Raw genomic sequence first — 15418 nt, forward strand, 5'->3', positions numbered from 1 at the left:
TTGCGCCAAGGACGACTCTGTCCGACATAGAAGAACTATCCATGAACGAGAGACAAAAAAGGAGAGAACAAGAAGCGCAATAAGACGGGACAGATGGCAGCCTGGCTGCTGCTTGCGCGTCCCACGGCGGCATGGACAAAAGACAGATAGATGAAATTCAATGACTGCGGGCTATCAGCACGGGCTAAGCCGTACGCGTGCTGGCCCCATCGCTGCTAGAGGGCGAGCGGGCCAACCACAGCGACCGCCGCACGGGGAAAGCAGCCTTAGGCAAGCTCCAGGCCAAGCACTGGGGACTGCCCGCTCCGACATCATCTGGCATTACTCTCAGAATCGCAGCGTCCCAGTGCTCCAGCCAGACACCGTCTCGTCCAGTGCCCTGTCTGATCGATCTCGGTAGACGATGTCTCTGGAGCCACCCACCTATCTCAGCTCCCTGCAGAACAACATCCGCGCACGGCCCATCCCGTGGGAGGGGGCGGTCCGCGCTGGCAACATCACCGATGACCAGTTGCGCAAGATCAAGGCCGTGGACAAGGTCCGCAAGGAGCAACGGCGTCAGACCATAGATGCGGATTTGAACGGATACACCACATTGCTTGCGGGGGGCCCCGATGGCAAGAGTGTTCTCGAGTCCGCATCCAAGCGGACCGATATCGTGCAGTATATCTTGGTCTTAGCTGCTGATCTCCTCAACGGTGCGATCATCAATGATATGGATACTGGCATGATCTTCTCTTGTACTGACAGCAATTCAATTGCGGTATAGACTCTCCCTCACTGGCCTCAGCGCTCGTGGCGCATCCGGATCCATACAAGCCATTTCTTCCCCTCCTGCGTCATTCTACGAATTCTGAAGACCCCATCTCTCTCCTTACGTCCTCCTTTTTAACGAATCTTGTCTCGACGGCACTTGTCTCATCATCCAAGTCTTCTGCGCGGGACGAAGAAGCTCTCCCACAACTATACTCATACCTTTCCTCCCTGGTAAAGAATCAGGATAGCGGCCTTCAAGATATCGGCGTACAGGGATTCTCAACCCTGCTCAGAACAAAAGCGGCAAGGGAGATCTTTTGGAGCCAGAGGAAAGAGACTGTTGATCCGCTGGTGGATATTCTTCGTGCAGCTGCTGGCGCAAAAGACAGTGGCTCGTCGACTCTGGCTGGAACGAGCAGCATCCGGAATTTCGATGCGGGCCTCGGGGGAGGCGTGGGGCTTCAGCTCCTATATCACGTTCTTCTGGTGATTTGGCAGCTTAGTTTCGAAGGTAGCCCGGTTGGAAATGACTTGCAGTCGTAAGTAGCCTCAGCCTCAGGGCGTTACAACCGACTCATTCCACGCCAGGGACCATGACATTATTGAATTGTACACGCAACTTCTACGACTCTCTCCAAAGGAGAAGACTACGCGACTGCTCCTTGCCACCCTTAACAACCTGCTCTCCGCCAACCGAACGACACTCTTACCTGTCGCAGTATTCGTCCGCCTACCAGCGCTTCTCTCGAACCTTTCAGGTCGTCACTTGACGGACCCCGACCTCCTTGAGGACTTAAAGTCACTGTCAGATATGTTGGATGAGTACACGAAGACGCAAACTACGTTTGATGAGTACGCCGCCGAAGTACAATCCGGCCACCTGCGCTGGTCACCACCGCACCGCAACCCGGTCTTTTGGAGAGAGAATGCGCGTCGGATTCTTGATGAAGACCAAGGAGCCCTTCCCAAGAAGCTGGCTGAGATCCTCTCCAAGAGCTGGGATAACGACAAGCAAGTCCTCGCCATAGCATGCAACGACGTTGGAAATCTGGTCAAGCAGCTCCCGGAGAGGCGGTCCCAACTGGAGAAGTTGGGGCTGAAGGCAAGGGTCATGGAACTGATGACCGACCGGGATGAATCGGTGAGATGGGAGAGTTTGCGTGCTGTCGGGGAATGGTTGCGATACACCTTCGAAAGCTGACAACACGCTGGGTGGTTCTCGGCCACTGCGTCCTTTGGATAATGCACATACCGCTCTGGATGTTTCTCTAGGTCGTCTATTCTTGGGTTTCTTCTTGTTTGCGTAACTTCTGTACGTTAGAGCACTAAGAATCTGGTGAGCATATCCAGATCAGGAACTATGCGAATAGATGTTCCGAGGATGTTGCAATAGTCGTATATCTGATAAGACGCCCTCGAAGGTCATCCACACAGAGCCTGCTGTTCAAATCGCTCAATCTTACCAGGCGCTGGATGTATATAGACTAGGCTTGGCCAAGAATCGAGAGGATGTGGGGAAGGGTTCGATCGACGGCACGCGCCATTTATGATTTGCGACCGAAAGCGGCCGTGATTGATAAGACTCTCCTCGGACTTCAGGTCACCCTTTCCATTCGGTCGAGTGCGCATCTTGGTCATTGTCTCGCGATTATCCATCCATCACATAGCGAATTTGTCAGACAATCAACCGGTATTCACCGTGGCAGCGTTATCGTCGCCTCGTCTTATCGAGATCGCCTCAGGAGGGGAATTTGGCTAGCATCGTCACTGTAGCCGCGGAAAACCCCTCCTCCGACGCATGTCTCGATCTTTCACGGGATGCAAGCGATGCAAAGCCCGGCGGCAAAAATGTGACGAACAACACCCAGAATGTGGGCGGTGCAAGACGGCCGGGGTGCAGTGCAGGTATGCCATGCAACTGCAATGGGGAGGACGGTCTTTTTCGCGCTCGAGATTCGGCGCATGCATGCAGCGTCTAGGTAGGGCCCCATTCTCAGGAGATGCGCGGGGGAAAAGTAGCACTCATGAACAATTGTCTCAGAATACTCTCCCGGTGAATTCATATATACCACAGGATGTACCACGGGAAAGTCCCAGTCGTCGTCTTCACCGCCGCCGTCATCGTCATCGTCATCGTCACAAGTAACGTTGGTCCGAGAAATCGACCCATTCTCATCACTGCCACCGGCACAAAAAGCGTTGCTACATCATTATATCCGCGAGGCTTCTCACATTACTTCGTGTCATGCCGGTATGCAGAAGGAGATTTGCAGGATGATTGTGCCAATGGCTCTGCAGACGCCGTCGCTGTTATACGCGACCATGGCCCTCTCTGCCATCCACCTGGAAGCGCTCAACAATCATTCCGAGACGATCAAGGCCGCGCCCGATATTGCGAGGTTGATGGCTCGAAGCCTGGAGCACTTCCGTACCGAGCTTCAAGATCCGAGCCGGAAGGGTTCTGATGCCCTCTTGGCAACAGCACGCACACTCTGCCTGGCTGAGATCCATTCAGGCGCCATTCATCCAAATACATGGAGGGCCCACGTAGAGGGAGCAAAGGCTCTGATGACTGCTTCAGACGCACAGGCCAGGTCACCTCAGAGGAATGAAGCTTTCCGCAAATATCTTGACCGATGGTATCGGTCCATCGTGTCCCTCACAGCGCTGAATGGCAATGGGCCTCCGATCGACGACGTTGTGTTAAAGCCACATCTGGGGAATGCCGGGCTGCCAGATGACCCTGACTATCTCGACGACTACTGGGGCTTCACGGTGCACCTTGCAGACATCTTCCGCGAGATTGGGGCCGTGGCGTGGAAACGGCACCAGTGCAGTGGGCCAAACAGGTCACGGCTTCAGATCGAAGAAACGGAATTTCAAGAGCGTGCAGAATCTCTGGAGCGTTCCGTACGCACTCTAATAGACAGACACGCTGGTAACCGGCCGACGTTCTACCCCGGAGTGGTGGAGGGGTTATCTGAAGATTGCATTCGCGAATTCATGCTATGCAACGAGGCCTTTCAGCATACGGCCCTGATCCACATCTACCGCCGAGTACGAAAGTGGCCCGCAGCGTCTCCAGAGGTTCAGCACTCTGTGAAACGAATCCTGGAGTGCACATCGCAGATTGTCCCGAAAAGCGGGCTCAGCCCGTGGGTCATGCTCACGACACCCTTGTTCACGGCTGGTTGTGAAGCCCTGGGAGAGGACAGGGAGGCGTTCAAGAAGCTGCTGCTTACTTTGCACGACACTACAAGAATTCCAAACGTACTCCAGTCGTTGAAGTTTCTCGAAATATACTGGGCCAACGATCAGCTCAGTGAGGACGAGGATTGGAGTCATTTTCTTGGTAAGAATGGAGATTTCCCCCTCATAAACGAAGAACTTACGTAACCGCTAATGGTGTCTGCAGATCGAATGAGCTTCGATTTCATCCCCTATTGACGATTGTATTCTCGTATAATGTACTGCAGTTCTGAGGACATGGTTGAGTGTTTCTTTTCATTGGTTATTTTATTCGGTGGTTGCAATGGTCTCTTACTGTTGATATTGTTGATATCTTTTCCGATGATTATTTATTTCGTGGCGCTCAGGAGTGTATATACCCTTGGCGTCAGTACGTATTCATAGTTGTAGTTACTGTATGTGTGTATACAAAACATTTTTTTCTCTGAAATTTCCTTTTCCAGGTACCGCCGCTTTAATGAGGGTGCTCAGTTGACTGCGTAGTGATGGGTTCCAGTTGTTGAGGTTGCTTAAGGATTGCCTAGCTCTTGGACGTATGGTATTTTTAGCTACAATACTGTACTTGACAGGAGGGCTTTCTTTTGCTGTAATGAGCTATTAATACACAAGTACATGTCTAACCTGGCGAGATACCTCAATACTAAAATTACAACCTAGCCAAACCTGGCGCCCAATGGAGACCATAGAATATAACTGAAAACAGTAATTTTACAGTATATAATGGTATCTACTAAACACTGGATGACCTGGCGACCCGGACATCCAACTATCTATCTGTTTTGCATGTTCGCTCCAATTTTGGTCTTTTTTCATGTCCGAACTAGGGGTTTGTAAATTACAAGATTTCTCAGGTCATTTAAATTTCTTACATTTCAGGCCCCTATGTTGTATGTAAACGTTATATTTCAGTAAGACCCAGAAAACAGCAAAGTTCTATCCTAACGTGGTATGTATATCTTTGCGTAAGCCGGTAATCTGACAGAGCTTCTTGAAACTTTCTGACAGAGGCCTTGTGAAATGTTATGGAAATGAAACTACATTACGCACCCCTCATAGATCACCTGGTCTTTCCTATTCAGGGTCGTACAGAGCGTACTCCCTGTGACACTTGATAATATCAGCGCCTGCTGTTGCCTGAACTTCCTGCCTTATATAACCCTGCCTCTTCAGTTCTCCTCCAAGCATCACCATCATCTTCAACAACAACTGTCACATCAGACTTCCATCTCTTAACACTGACGCCATGGCTGAAGACCATAAAACACCTCCCCAATCTACTGCCGAAGGCATCTGGCAGTTGGACGAGACCACAGAGAATTTCATCTTTGTCCCTCTGGAAGTCTTGGAGAGAGACTACCGCCCATTCACCGAAGAAGAAGTGAAGGCCAGTCGACCCTCACCTGGGGCCATCACCGAATACCTCTCCGCCCTGACTCCATTCCAGAAGACGATACTCGAGCAACTACGCTCTCTGGGCTGGAAAGATGAGCAGAGCCACAATTTTTTCGACTACCTTGATGGGGCTCAGAAACGCCTACGTATCCAACTTCGCATGCAGGGAAAAAGCGCGGAAGAGATTGACAGATTGGATGCCCTTTGCCAGGAGGGACTGGTGGACTTTTCGCATCTCAAACGAGGGCTTGGAGATCGCCGTGAGGAGGACTATCAGTTCCAGCTTTATCTGCTGGAAGAAGTGAAGAGGCGGCAACAGATCATGCTTGGGGAGGGCTGGGAAAACACATTGTGAGACTGATACATGTGGAACAATTGCTTCGTTCCTCTCCTTGGGTGCATGACAGATGCCTACCACCTTAAAATAGTGTGTGAAATTCTTTATTCCTGGAGATAAAGAACTTTGTCTATTTTTGAACTTCATTGTCTGCAACCTAGCAAAATGCTCACGAAATATTCTCTTCTTCATCATTTGTGTTTTCTCTAGTCTTTGGTTTGTTGGTCAAAATTCAGTGCATAATACCTCATACTGACTACGTCGACAGTTCAATGCTCTGCAATTAATGCCATGGGATACAATGGACTGGTGATGATTACCTTGACTTGATGGTAACGATGACAATATCATAATGATGCATGTTCTACCTGTTAGAGATCGCCTAGATACATTTCTCTGTGCAGTGTTGCCTCCATCACCGTCATCCACGAACAACATGGACTTGGCACAAACGATTCCAGCCTTATTGGCGGTATTCGAATCCATGTCATAATTATGATTGCCTCCATCCTTAGTCCTTGTGGTCAGTCTGCAGGTAATCAAGAACAAACAGCGTTATGGTCCACATCACTCAAGTTGCAATTATTATTATCACGAGTGCACTATCATTATTAGTTACAGTCTGGTAAAGCTAGCAGAATATTAAAAAATGGCCTTACCGGGTGCCGATGGTCACACGGTTCAACTTTTTGCCCCTTAGGGTTAGTTGTAGGAGCGTAGCATTTATTAGTTCGACGAAGACATTTCTGTCCAGAAGACAATCATTAGCTGGTCCGCATTCCTCGTCCGTACATAAATACTAGTACATCATGATCATCAACTCACCCCTTCGTAGATCGTAGCTGGGGCTGGTGTAGATGTGGCATTGGTGAGCATCGCGTCTTCACCCGTCTGGTTGAAGGCCTGCTCCACCTCCTCTCCACTGTCAACTAGCGGAGCAGCTTGAGTAGCTATCGCCAAAAGGAGGGAAAGAATGTAGATAGCGATTGTTGTCTTCATCATGAACGACTGTCCTCACAGATTCAGAGTCAATTCTGATTGATATTAGTGAGATATTGAGGAACGGAACAGAGAGGTAGAATAGAGAAGCTTACAGGAGCTCTTCAGTCATTCTTATAGATCTTTTGAGTTTGCCCCATCCCGACTCGCGATACAGGAGGATGAAACCAACCCAGTTAGATAGCTCTTTGTTAGCTTGGAATTGAAATTGAACATCCTGTTTGCTTTTTTTTGCGTTTCTGTCAGCCGGCATCCGGCAGCCGGGGGATTACTGACGTTGCATAATCATGCTCACACTGTCAGCTTATCGTGGCCTACCGTCCTCGTTATTGACGGATTCACTCGATTTATGTTCCCTTTGCGGCTGAACATCTACACTGGTAACACAAAACCGCCCTGGAAGTGGTGCCAGTCTCGAGGATACGGATACGGCTTTGATAAGGCTGAGATCAAAACATGATGACCACATGCTCTCCTACCGGGTAATTCGATCGGAGGAAACAGAACGATTTTGTGGGTTATACAAGCAGGATCTAGACCACCGGTACTAATAGGGCTGTCATACATATATCCTTATCAAAATTTTCTGCAGAGGTGGCCTGATGATCACTGTGTCGAACATGCCCTCTCAAAGCTGAAAAATGTAGCTGTTACACCACTGTCAGTATGCAACATATCAAGAAAGATGCAGAAGCAGGGGCTGTACGGCGGATTAACCACTGGATGGACTGAAACAAAAGATCGTTAAGGTACTTTGAGCATGATAACGAAAGCTGGCCTCGTGACTGAGGCAGCACCTCCAGGTTGTACCAAGCATTTATAGAGTCCAACATAAGCCCAAGCACCGGTGAAAGAAAAGTGGGCTGACTTCTTTCCCTGTCAAAAATGATAAGCAAACTAGGGCATATCTTGCCTGAAGAAGTCTTCCCGTTCTCAAGATGAGCCTTTTACTACAACCTCCGTCGGCCCAGCCTGTTGCCCTAGATACCGCCGCATATGGGCTGGTAGAAGAGGAATTCGCCAATAATACTGTATGTGATCATGTCTAGTATACTCGTAGAGCGCGCAGATACTGAGTTCTAGTTCCAATTGTTGATAGTGTGTACATTTCTCAGCAAGACTCCTGGCGAGAGGGCGATTTCGCTAACTTACGGATGGTATTCAATACTTCATATTCGTTATCCCGGGTCATCCCGTCAAACACTAGAAAGATGAGCGATACCCAAAGATTATTTCGATTTTCGACCACTTTGAGCTGGATTCTGACAACAATATGAACGTCGTTGTAGATAAAGGGTTATTGTCAAAATCTCTGAAATTTCTCCACTTATTTGTCGATTACCAGGTCGATCTCCCTACTAATTTTCTCCGTCTCACGTTCTTTCTCCTCGTAGAAATTAAAGTACACTCAACCGCTGGGTATCATCGACCATGTCACTGGCCATATACTGTAAGAAGAGTTCAATGGGTAGTTTGGCCTTCTCCGCCGTTGAAAAATCATAAAGTTGGGTCTTTCGAATGACAAGTCCTTGGTAGTTGAAATGTGCTTGCAAAATTCTTTCCTGCTTTCCACCCATGAAAGAGAATACCATCACCTAAAAAGAAGACATAGATTGATTAGATTTGACACAAGAATAAGGGCATATTACTAACAGGGATGATGTTGTGGCTTTGAAAAGAACGCCTTTCTAGCCGTGTTATCATTGCTGCCACAATTGCAAGTACCTCTCCACGCAAAAGTCTCTCATCACGTTGATATCCATGTGCCATTGTGAATATAACATGCGGTCGGCCTTTAGGAGCCTGCCAGGCATCTATAGGCGTCCACTTCATCAAATTGAAAACTGTTTCCTCGAAGACATCATGTATGACTGCATTCGAAAATTGTCTATTAGAAGTAATATTGATCAGCAAAGCCTGGATTTAACATTATGGTGACTTACGCTGGTCTCCAATTAGTCAGCCACATTAGTTTTGTGCTCTCGTTTTCTCCCGCTAGTGGCCTAAATCCTCTGAAGTTCCAGTCCATTACTGAGCCCATGAATTCAGCCTCGTCCAAGTAGCTCTCCTTGAGTATCGGCACACCCTCCCAACAGGAATCCTGCGCTCTGATCTCTTCTTGAGTTGGAGAATGCTCTGGGACGATAGGATGAGCTCTGAATCGGCTTAGCGGCCAAGGTTGGAAGAAGCATGGGTAACCAGGTGCTGAATAGCTGCCGTCACCATTAAGCACCAAATCCTCGCATTTGATGTGCAGAGCATTTGCAAACGTTGTATCAAGGTAAACGCGACTATCTTCCTCAACGAGCCGATAGATCACGTCCAGACCCTCCAAGACTTCTTCGTGGGCATCGCTCTGAGCTCTCTCTTCTTTCTGCTCTTTCTCTCTCATGGAGGAGAGATGAAGACTCGCAAAAAACCTGCGAATAGACATCTTCAAAATGGTGCAGTTGCTTTGTGGAATGAAAGAACAGCGCTGGGATATGAGGCGTAGTCAATGACTGCTCGTCCAAAATCGGCCTAGCGCTCTCTTGCTGCCTTAGAAGGGTATGTCGAGGTAGGTAGGTAAATGCCTGAGAGATTATTCCGTGACTTCTGCTTTCTCCAAAGGCTCAGCCCAAAAGATTGTCACTACCTCCTCATTATCTGTCGAGGAACTTTTTTTTTCCTTAAAAACTTCATGCAAAATGGATGACGATAGAACATACCTAGGCAAAAGATGACTTGGACTCGACCATGAAACATGCCGCGAAAGAAGGTTCCATATGCCTTCTGCCTGAACAGAAACCAGTTTCACTCTCGTCTGATCTAGCGTCTGGATTCATACCCGTTCAACTATGGAAAGAATCCAATCACTATTGATACGATGGCAGATCGAAGAGAATGGTGGCCATGCGTTTGTAGTGATCCCGGGATACTGTATGGCTCGGAATTTGATCACGCCCTCGCAGGAAATCCTTTATTTGATGAACTTTCCAGGGACATCGCGATCAACACCTCATACACACCACCAGCATCACGATTTGGCCATGCCCCGTTTTAGCCTACGACAATTTCGTCTTATTAGGCCGACCAAATGCACATGAAGACGCACTTGGAGCCTCCTGACATGTGGAGTTTCTTTAACAACACCAAGCTGCCTATTGATACAGATATAGATAGGGGGACAGTGACATCCCACGTGCTACATGCAATGGAGCTACAGTCAATATCAATACATTTATGCTTCGGAAAGAAATGCGAGTTTTATTCACCGTCCAACTGTTCGCTTCTACTGCCAGGCATGCGAGACTAACCCAGCTAGGGCTGCTACCCTGAGTATTCAAATATTTGCTTTGAATTCCACCTTGCTATTCACTTATTGTGCTTTTGATCACGGATATCAAATTTGACTATGTGGTATTTATACAACGCATGCGTCCTATGCCTTACAAGCATCAGTCTGAGAATGTCGTGGACACCTCATATCTCAGGAAACTTACCCACCATCAGAAGACACGAATATAACACCGAAAGAGAGTTCTAGTCTTTGACGCCCTCACAGAGGCTCGTTCACCCACTGACTCTTCCACCCAGCTCCACTGCGCTTAAACAGCTGCGTGATCGGACACCTCCGCTCGGTTTCTTCGGCGAACTTCTGGAACTTGGCGTCGTCGCCCTGCACGTCCGTCTGGACGCGCACCTGCAGCTCGACATTGTCCCAGTTGGCGTTGCCCTGCTCGCCCTTGACCAGCACGTCCGTGCCCAGGTCCCCCTTGACGGTGACCTGCCACTTGCCGAGCTTGATGCCCAGGTCCTTGGCCACGAGGGAGCCGGTCACCTGGGAGCAGGAGCTCAGGCTCGTGAGCGAGTAGGCGAGTGGCGTCGGGGCGGTGTCCTTGCCGCCGAAGGATGGATATGCGTCCACGGAGATCTTGTGCGGGCTTCCCTGGACGGAGACCGTCTGGGCGACTCCTGTGCCTTCGGCGTCGATCCGGAAGGGCACTTTTTGCCGGGCGATTGGGGAGCTGGAGAATTGACGGGGAGAGGATCGCGGTGGTAGCCGGACACTACTGCTGCTGGATCTGACGATGTGGCGAGAGACTTTGGTGCGGAACATGGTGGTTTTCTCAGTAGGAAGTATAGTAGATTTCTGAACCTGACCGGGACTGTAGTAATAGCAATAGGCGAGTTCGTGGTATATCAATCAGCTGCTATTAAAGACCATCGTGGATAACCAAGTTCCATGCCCTGCGTGGTCCATGGTACATTTATGTAGGTATGTACTGTACAATATCATGTACTCGAGCGAATCTCTATGATTTGCTTGATCTAGCATCAGTTCTGCCGTAAATGATGCCATAGACCTTATTATCTAAGATCTCCATTCGGCACGGACCTCTTGATGGCACCGTGGCGTGTAATTGGAGCGTCTGATGCTGAGGCTCCATAACCATAATCGTGATCGTGGATCCGATTCCCGATTCCCGAGTACCCGGGTTTCCGATAACCCTTACTGATAATAATCACGACATGGGGACCAATTTATTGGTCTTGGACTAATAAGAAGTTTTTTTTTCTGCCAACGAGAAACAATAAAAAAAAGACGCTTAATTTGAGTTTTCTGTTTGCTTATATATATAAAGTACAGGAAACTACTGAGCTTTAGCTAACTTGGACGAGATGAGGGACGAGAACTGCGACGCAACAGTCAGGGATGATTCGACAGGATACAACTAATATAAAGTCAGGCATATGAAGGTCATATCTGTCATTCCAGCCTTTTATTCAGTCCAAGATGATTGGCAAAGCACATTTATATCCCGCCAAAGTCCTCCAGCCGTTGTATATATAACCTCCCTGGATTCTACCTATTCAAACCTCGACAAGTCGCAAAGCAAAGTTGATCTGATCATTGATGAAAAGTGTTATCTATTACCGTCTGCGAATATGGGAGCAGCAGTGAAGGTGTCTGTCACGTGTTCAAACGTCCCTACCTAACCTATCTCTATCCCCATTTCGCTGACCTGCGAGGCCTGAATTGGCGAAAATAACAGCTGGGTTTCCACATGATCTTCGAACTTAACAATTCGGTTTCATGACGGCTGTCTTTCTTCAGCGAATCAAGCCTTGTCCATGTCGGAAGCTATTGGGAGAATGGAAGAGAATGGAAGGAGTAGTCATGCCAATACTAAATCTGATTGAGAGGTACTAATCTAGGTATGTTGCTTGGCTTTCTGCTTGGGCGTGGGAATCTAAATGGCATCATTGTTTGGGAGTTAATTATGGAAATGAGTTGAAATGAAAGAGATCACACCACGCCATCTGGAAGGATTCGAATAACAGAGAGCCAGTGACAAGAGTGCTGATATGGTTCGGACATTGAGCTGCTTTGGAGTTTGCTAGCAAGCAAGAAAGAATGGAACGTGTGCACGAAAGAAAAAAATCTGGTATAGGAAGCTAGATCTGAGAGACAACCATATTAGAGAAACAAACACCTTCTAGCCATTTGCCTCTTTGCATCGTCTATCACGTTTGCACTGGCCATTCAACACGCACCTGACTCATCCTGCCTACCACCAGCAAATCACCCCGTAGACAAATGGCCCATATAATGCCTTTTTCTCCCTACCTGTCAACGAACGCGGGGGGTAATGGTGGAGCGGTTAGGTCTGCACCTGCAGCAGGACTGGTAAACAGACTGTCAAGAAAAAAAAACACCCCGCGTTCGATCCCTCTGGGTTCCAAAAACATAAAAATCCCAGTTACCTAACAAATCCGCGGGGGTGCTGCGGGAGGGACGGCACCCCGTATCAGAAGTTTTTTTTCCCCCTTTCGTCACCTGTGTTGTTGTTGTTGCTGTTTCCTTTTTTGGAAGGATATGAAGGTTTCCGAGGGTTTAGCCCACCACGTTTCTTCTTCCTCTCTTTCTGACTCGTACTACAGTTGATTGTTAGAAACTGACATTGACTGGATAATCTGAGACAAGGTCTCGGAGCGATATTACTTGTTTCCGTGGTTCTTGTCATACGTAGCGTGTACGTATGTACGCTACCGATTATATAGCATAGCATCGATATTGATATACACTTCCCGATGAGCGCAAGAGACGGGTACCACGGCAATTGGATCTCACTGTTTTTAATTTGTTTATATTTTTCAAGGGCTCCCGGTGTAATTCTGATCTTTATACAGAGTAGGGCTTAGATTGCGTTCGATGCTCTTGAATGGTTATCTGCCAAAGCAGCAGTTAACGTAACGTAATTCCCAACCGAACCGGACACCCGACCGAGCCGGACACCCCATCCAAAGTCCACGCGTTTAGGATACTGAAGCTATTCAAACAACCACCATGCCACCAAAATCGCGTCTATCGTCTCGAGACTTGGTGGAACAAGAGGGGAGGATCCAACTCGCGATTTCTGCTTTAAAAAACAACGAAATCCCAAGTGTTCGTCGTGCAGCGGAGGTTTTTAATGTGCCTAAATCTACACTTCATGACCGACTGACTGGCCACCATTTTCGAATCGAACAACGTGCCAATGGCCACAGGCTATCTCAAACTCAGGAAGATGCTTTGATACAATGGATACTATCTAGGGATTCACGTGGAGTACCTCCTAGGCCTTCCCATGTACAGGAGATGGCTAATATTATTCTTCGAACCGATAATCCAACTGGATACACACCTATAGGCAAGAACTGGGTATCAGCCCTTATCAAACGCCGTGACGAGATCAGAAGTCAATTTGCACGAAAATATAATTACGAGCGAGCGAAATGTGAGGATCCTAAGGTTATACAACAGTGGTTTGAGCAACTACAGAAGGTTCGATTACAATATGGTATCCTAGATGAGGATATCTTCAACTTTGACGAAACGGGCTTTGCAATGGGCGTAATAGCTACTACTAAGGTAGTATCTAGGTCCAATATGCCTGGAAAACCTCATCTTATTCAACCAGGCAATCGGGAATGGGTGACAACAATCGAGTGTATCAATTCAAGTGGTTGGAGTCTTCCTTCATGCATTATCTTCAAAGGAAAGGTCCATATTGAAGGATGGTTTGACGAAGGCCTTCTACCAAGTGATTGGAGGATTGAAATCAGTCAGAATGGTTGGACAACAGATGAGATAGGCCTCCGGTGGCTTCAAAAAGTCTTTATTCCTTCAACCAGCAGCCGTACAGTTGGTCGATATCGATTGCTTGTTTTAGATGGCCATGGAAGCCATCTCACACCTGCCTTTGATAAAGCATGCAGCGACAACAATATTATAGCTATCTGCATGCCTCCTCATTCTTCTCATCTCCTACAGCCTCTTGATGTTGGTTGTTTTGGTCCCTTAAAGCGGGCGTATGGAGGTCTTGTGGAGTCAAAGATGCGCCTTGGATTCAACCATATTGACAAGCTTGACTTTCTAAAGGCCTATCCTATAGCTCGCCAGGAAGTCTTTAAGGCTCAGAACATTCAAAACGGCTTCGCTGCAGCTGGTATCTATCCTTTTGATCCACAGAGGGTGCTTGATAAGCTTAATATTAAGCTATCTACTCCTACCCCCCCAGGAAGCCGTAGCGGGCACTCTACAAGCTCCTCAACGCTAGCTACACCTCATACAATCCGTCAACTACATAAGCAGGCTTCCTCAGTCAAGAAGCTACTCAAAAAGGGTTCTCAAAGTCCTTCAACACCTTCAAAACGGGCGCTACAGCAGATAATAAAGGGTTGTGAGATAGCTCTATACAACGCTGCTATTCTAGCACAGGAAAACCACGATCTCCGTATGGCAAACGAGAAAGAGAAGCAGAAACGAGGGCGATCAAGGCGCCAGATGTCTCCTAATCAAGGCCTTTCTGTACAGGAAGCGAGAGATCTCATACACCAGAGAAACGAGCAAGGAGATGAGATACAGGAGATAGCTATGGGTTCTGCATCTCTACCTTCCAACGCGCCAAGACGTGCTCCACCAACATGTTCTAATTGCCATATTCAGGGACATATTAGAACTGGTTGTCCTACACGTCTAAATATATAGAACTCAATGAATACACGTGTTTTGGTTGTTGTGTATAGCTTCAAGTTTTCGACCGCGGTCAGAATTCGATGTTGGTGTCCGGTTCGGTCGGGTGTCCGGTTCGGTTGGGAATTACGTTATCAAGTGCATTCAATCGACAGTGTAGACAAGTTGCTGTCACTCTTTGATTGGCTACTAGATAGCTTACCAGACCAGCAAGGCCCGTGACACTGAAAACTGGCTGCTTGTCACTTTGACAGAACCTTACTCCGGAGATTATCCCATTTCGAAGGCAGCCTGTCCATTGACACCACTGTACTCCGTACTCTGTACGGAATAATCTACAGAGTACGGACCACCTCGTACTGTACGATCGACTGGCGCAGCGATCTACCAAGTTAGGTACGGCGCGGTCTTGGGTTCCCGCCGCACCGTCGAACTCTGGATGGCGAGCACGAACCAAGTTAACCAACAAGCCAACGAGGGTTCCGCAGCAGAAGATCAGTGACCATTGACTACCTAGGTAGTTGATCATCATCCTTTGCGCCTCAACCTTTTCCCCTCCGTCTGCGGGTCATTATTGACTTTGAGCTAGTCTGCACGCTCCACCGTCAGTCAGCGCGCGAATAATGTCATAGGTTGGACCGTTGGACAGACGTCGGTTGATCGTTATTACTGCAGAAAATCCATCT

General features: G+C 48.1%; 5 protein-coding genes across 5 annotated transcripts; 3 read left to right on the forward strand and 2 right to left on the reverse strand.

Moving 5' to 3' along the window:
* Window positions 1-403: 403 nt before the first annotated feature.
* T310_3535 (Proton-exporting ATPase) lies at window positions 404-4152 on the forward strand (the record flags this gene model as incomplete). The annotated part of the gene is made up of 5 exons (XM_013473614.1): window positions 404-740; window positions 770-1295; window positions 1345-1897; window positions 2463-2661; window positions 2798-4152. 5 exons carry the CDS (start codon window positions 404-406, stop codon window positions 4150-4152), a joined length of 2970 nt encoding a protein of 989 aa, XP_013329068.1.
* Window positions 4153-5248: 1096 nt separating this feature from the next.
* On the forward strand, window positions 5249-6349 carry T310_3536 (uncharacterized protein; the record flags this gene model as incomplete). The annotated part of the gene is made up of 2 exons (XM_013473615.1): window positions 5249-5748; window positions 6121-6349. 2 exons carry the CDS (start codon window positions 5249-5251, stop codon window positions 6347-6349), a joined length of 729 nt encoding a protein of 242 aa, XP_013329069.1.
* Window positions 6350-8130: 1781 nt separating this feature from the next.
* Window positions 8131-9167, reverse strand: T310_3537 (uncharacterized protein; the record flags this gene model as incomplete). Its single annotated transcript, XM_013473616.1, has 3 exons — window positions 8131-8328; window positions 8459-8621; window positions 8677-9167. The coding sequence occupies 3 exons, from the start codon at window positions 9165-9167 to the stop codon at window positions 8131-8133; spliced, it is 852 nt and encodes a 283-aa protein (XP_013329070.1).
* A 1104-nt stretch (window positions 9168-10271) lies between these two features.
* T310_3538 (uncharacterized protein) lies at window positions 10272-11169 on the reverse strand (the record flags this gene model as incomplete). The annotated part of the gene is made up of 3 exons (XM_013473617.1): window positions 10272-10881; window positions 10938-10998; window positions 11112-11169. 3 exons carry the CDS (start codon window positions 11167-11169, stop codon window positions 10272-10274), a joined length of 729 nt encoding a protein of 242 aa, XP_013329071.1.
* Window positions 11170-13064: 1895 nt separating this feature from the next.
* On the forward strand, window positions 13065-14747 carry T310_3539 (Transposase; the record flags this gene model as incomplete). Its single annotated transcript, XM_013473618.1, has 1 exon — window positions 13065-14747. The coding sequence occupies one exon, from the start codon at window positions 13065-13067 to the stop codon at window positions 14745-14747; it is 1683 nt and encodes a 560-aa protein (XP_013329072.1).
* Window positions 14748-15418: the final 671 nt, after the last annotated feature.

This window comes from Rasamsonia emersonii, assembly GCF_000968595.1.
Source record: "Rasamsonia emersonii CBS 393.64 chromosome Unknown ctg1118621760072, whole genome shotgun sequence".
Classification (NCBI taxonomy): Eukaryota; Fungi; Ascomycota; class Eurotiomycetes; order Eurotiales; family Trichocomaceae; genus Rasamsonia; species Rasamsonia emersonii.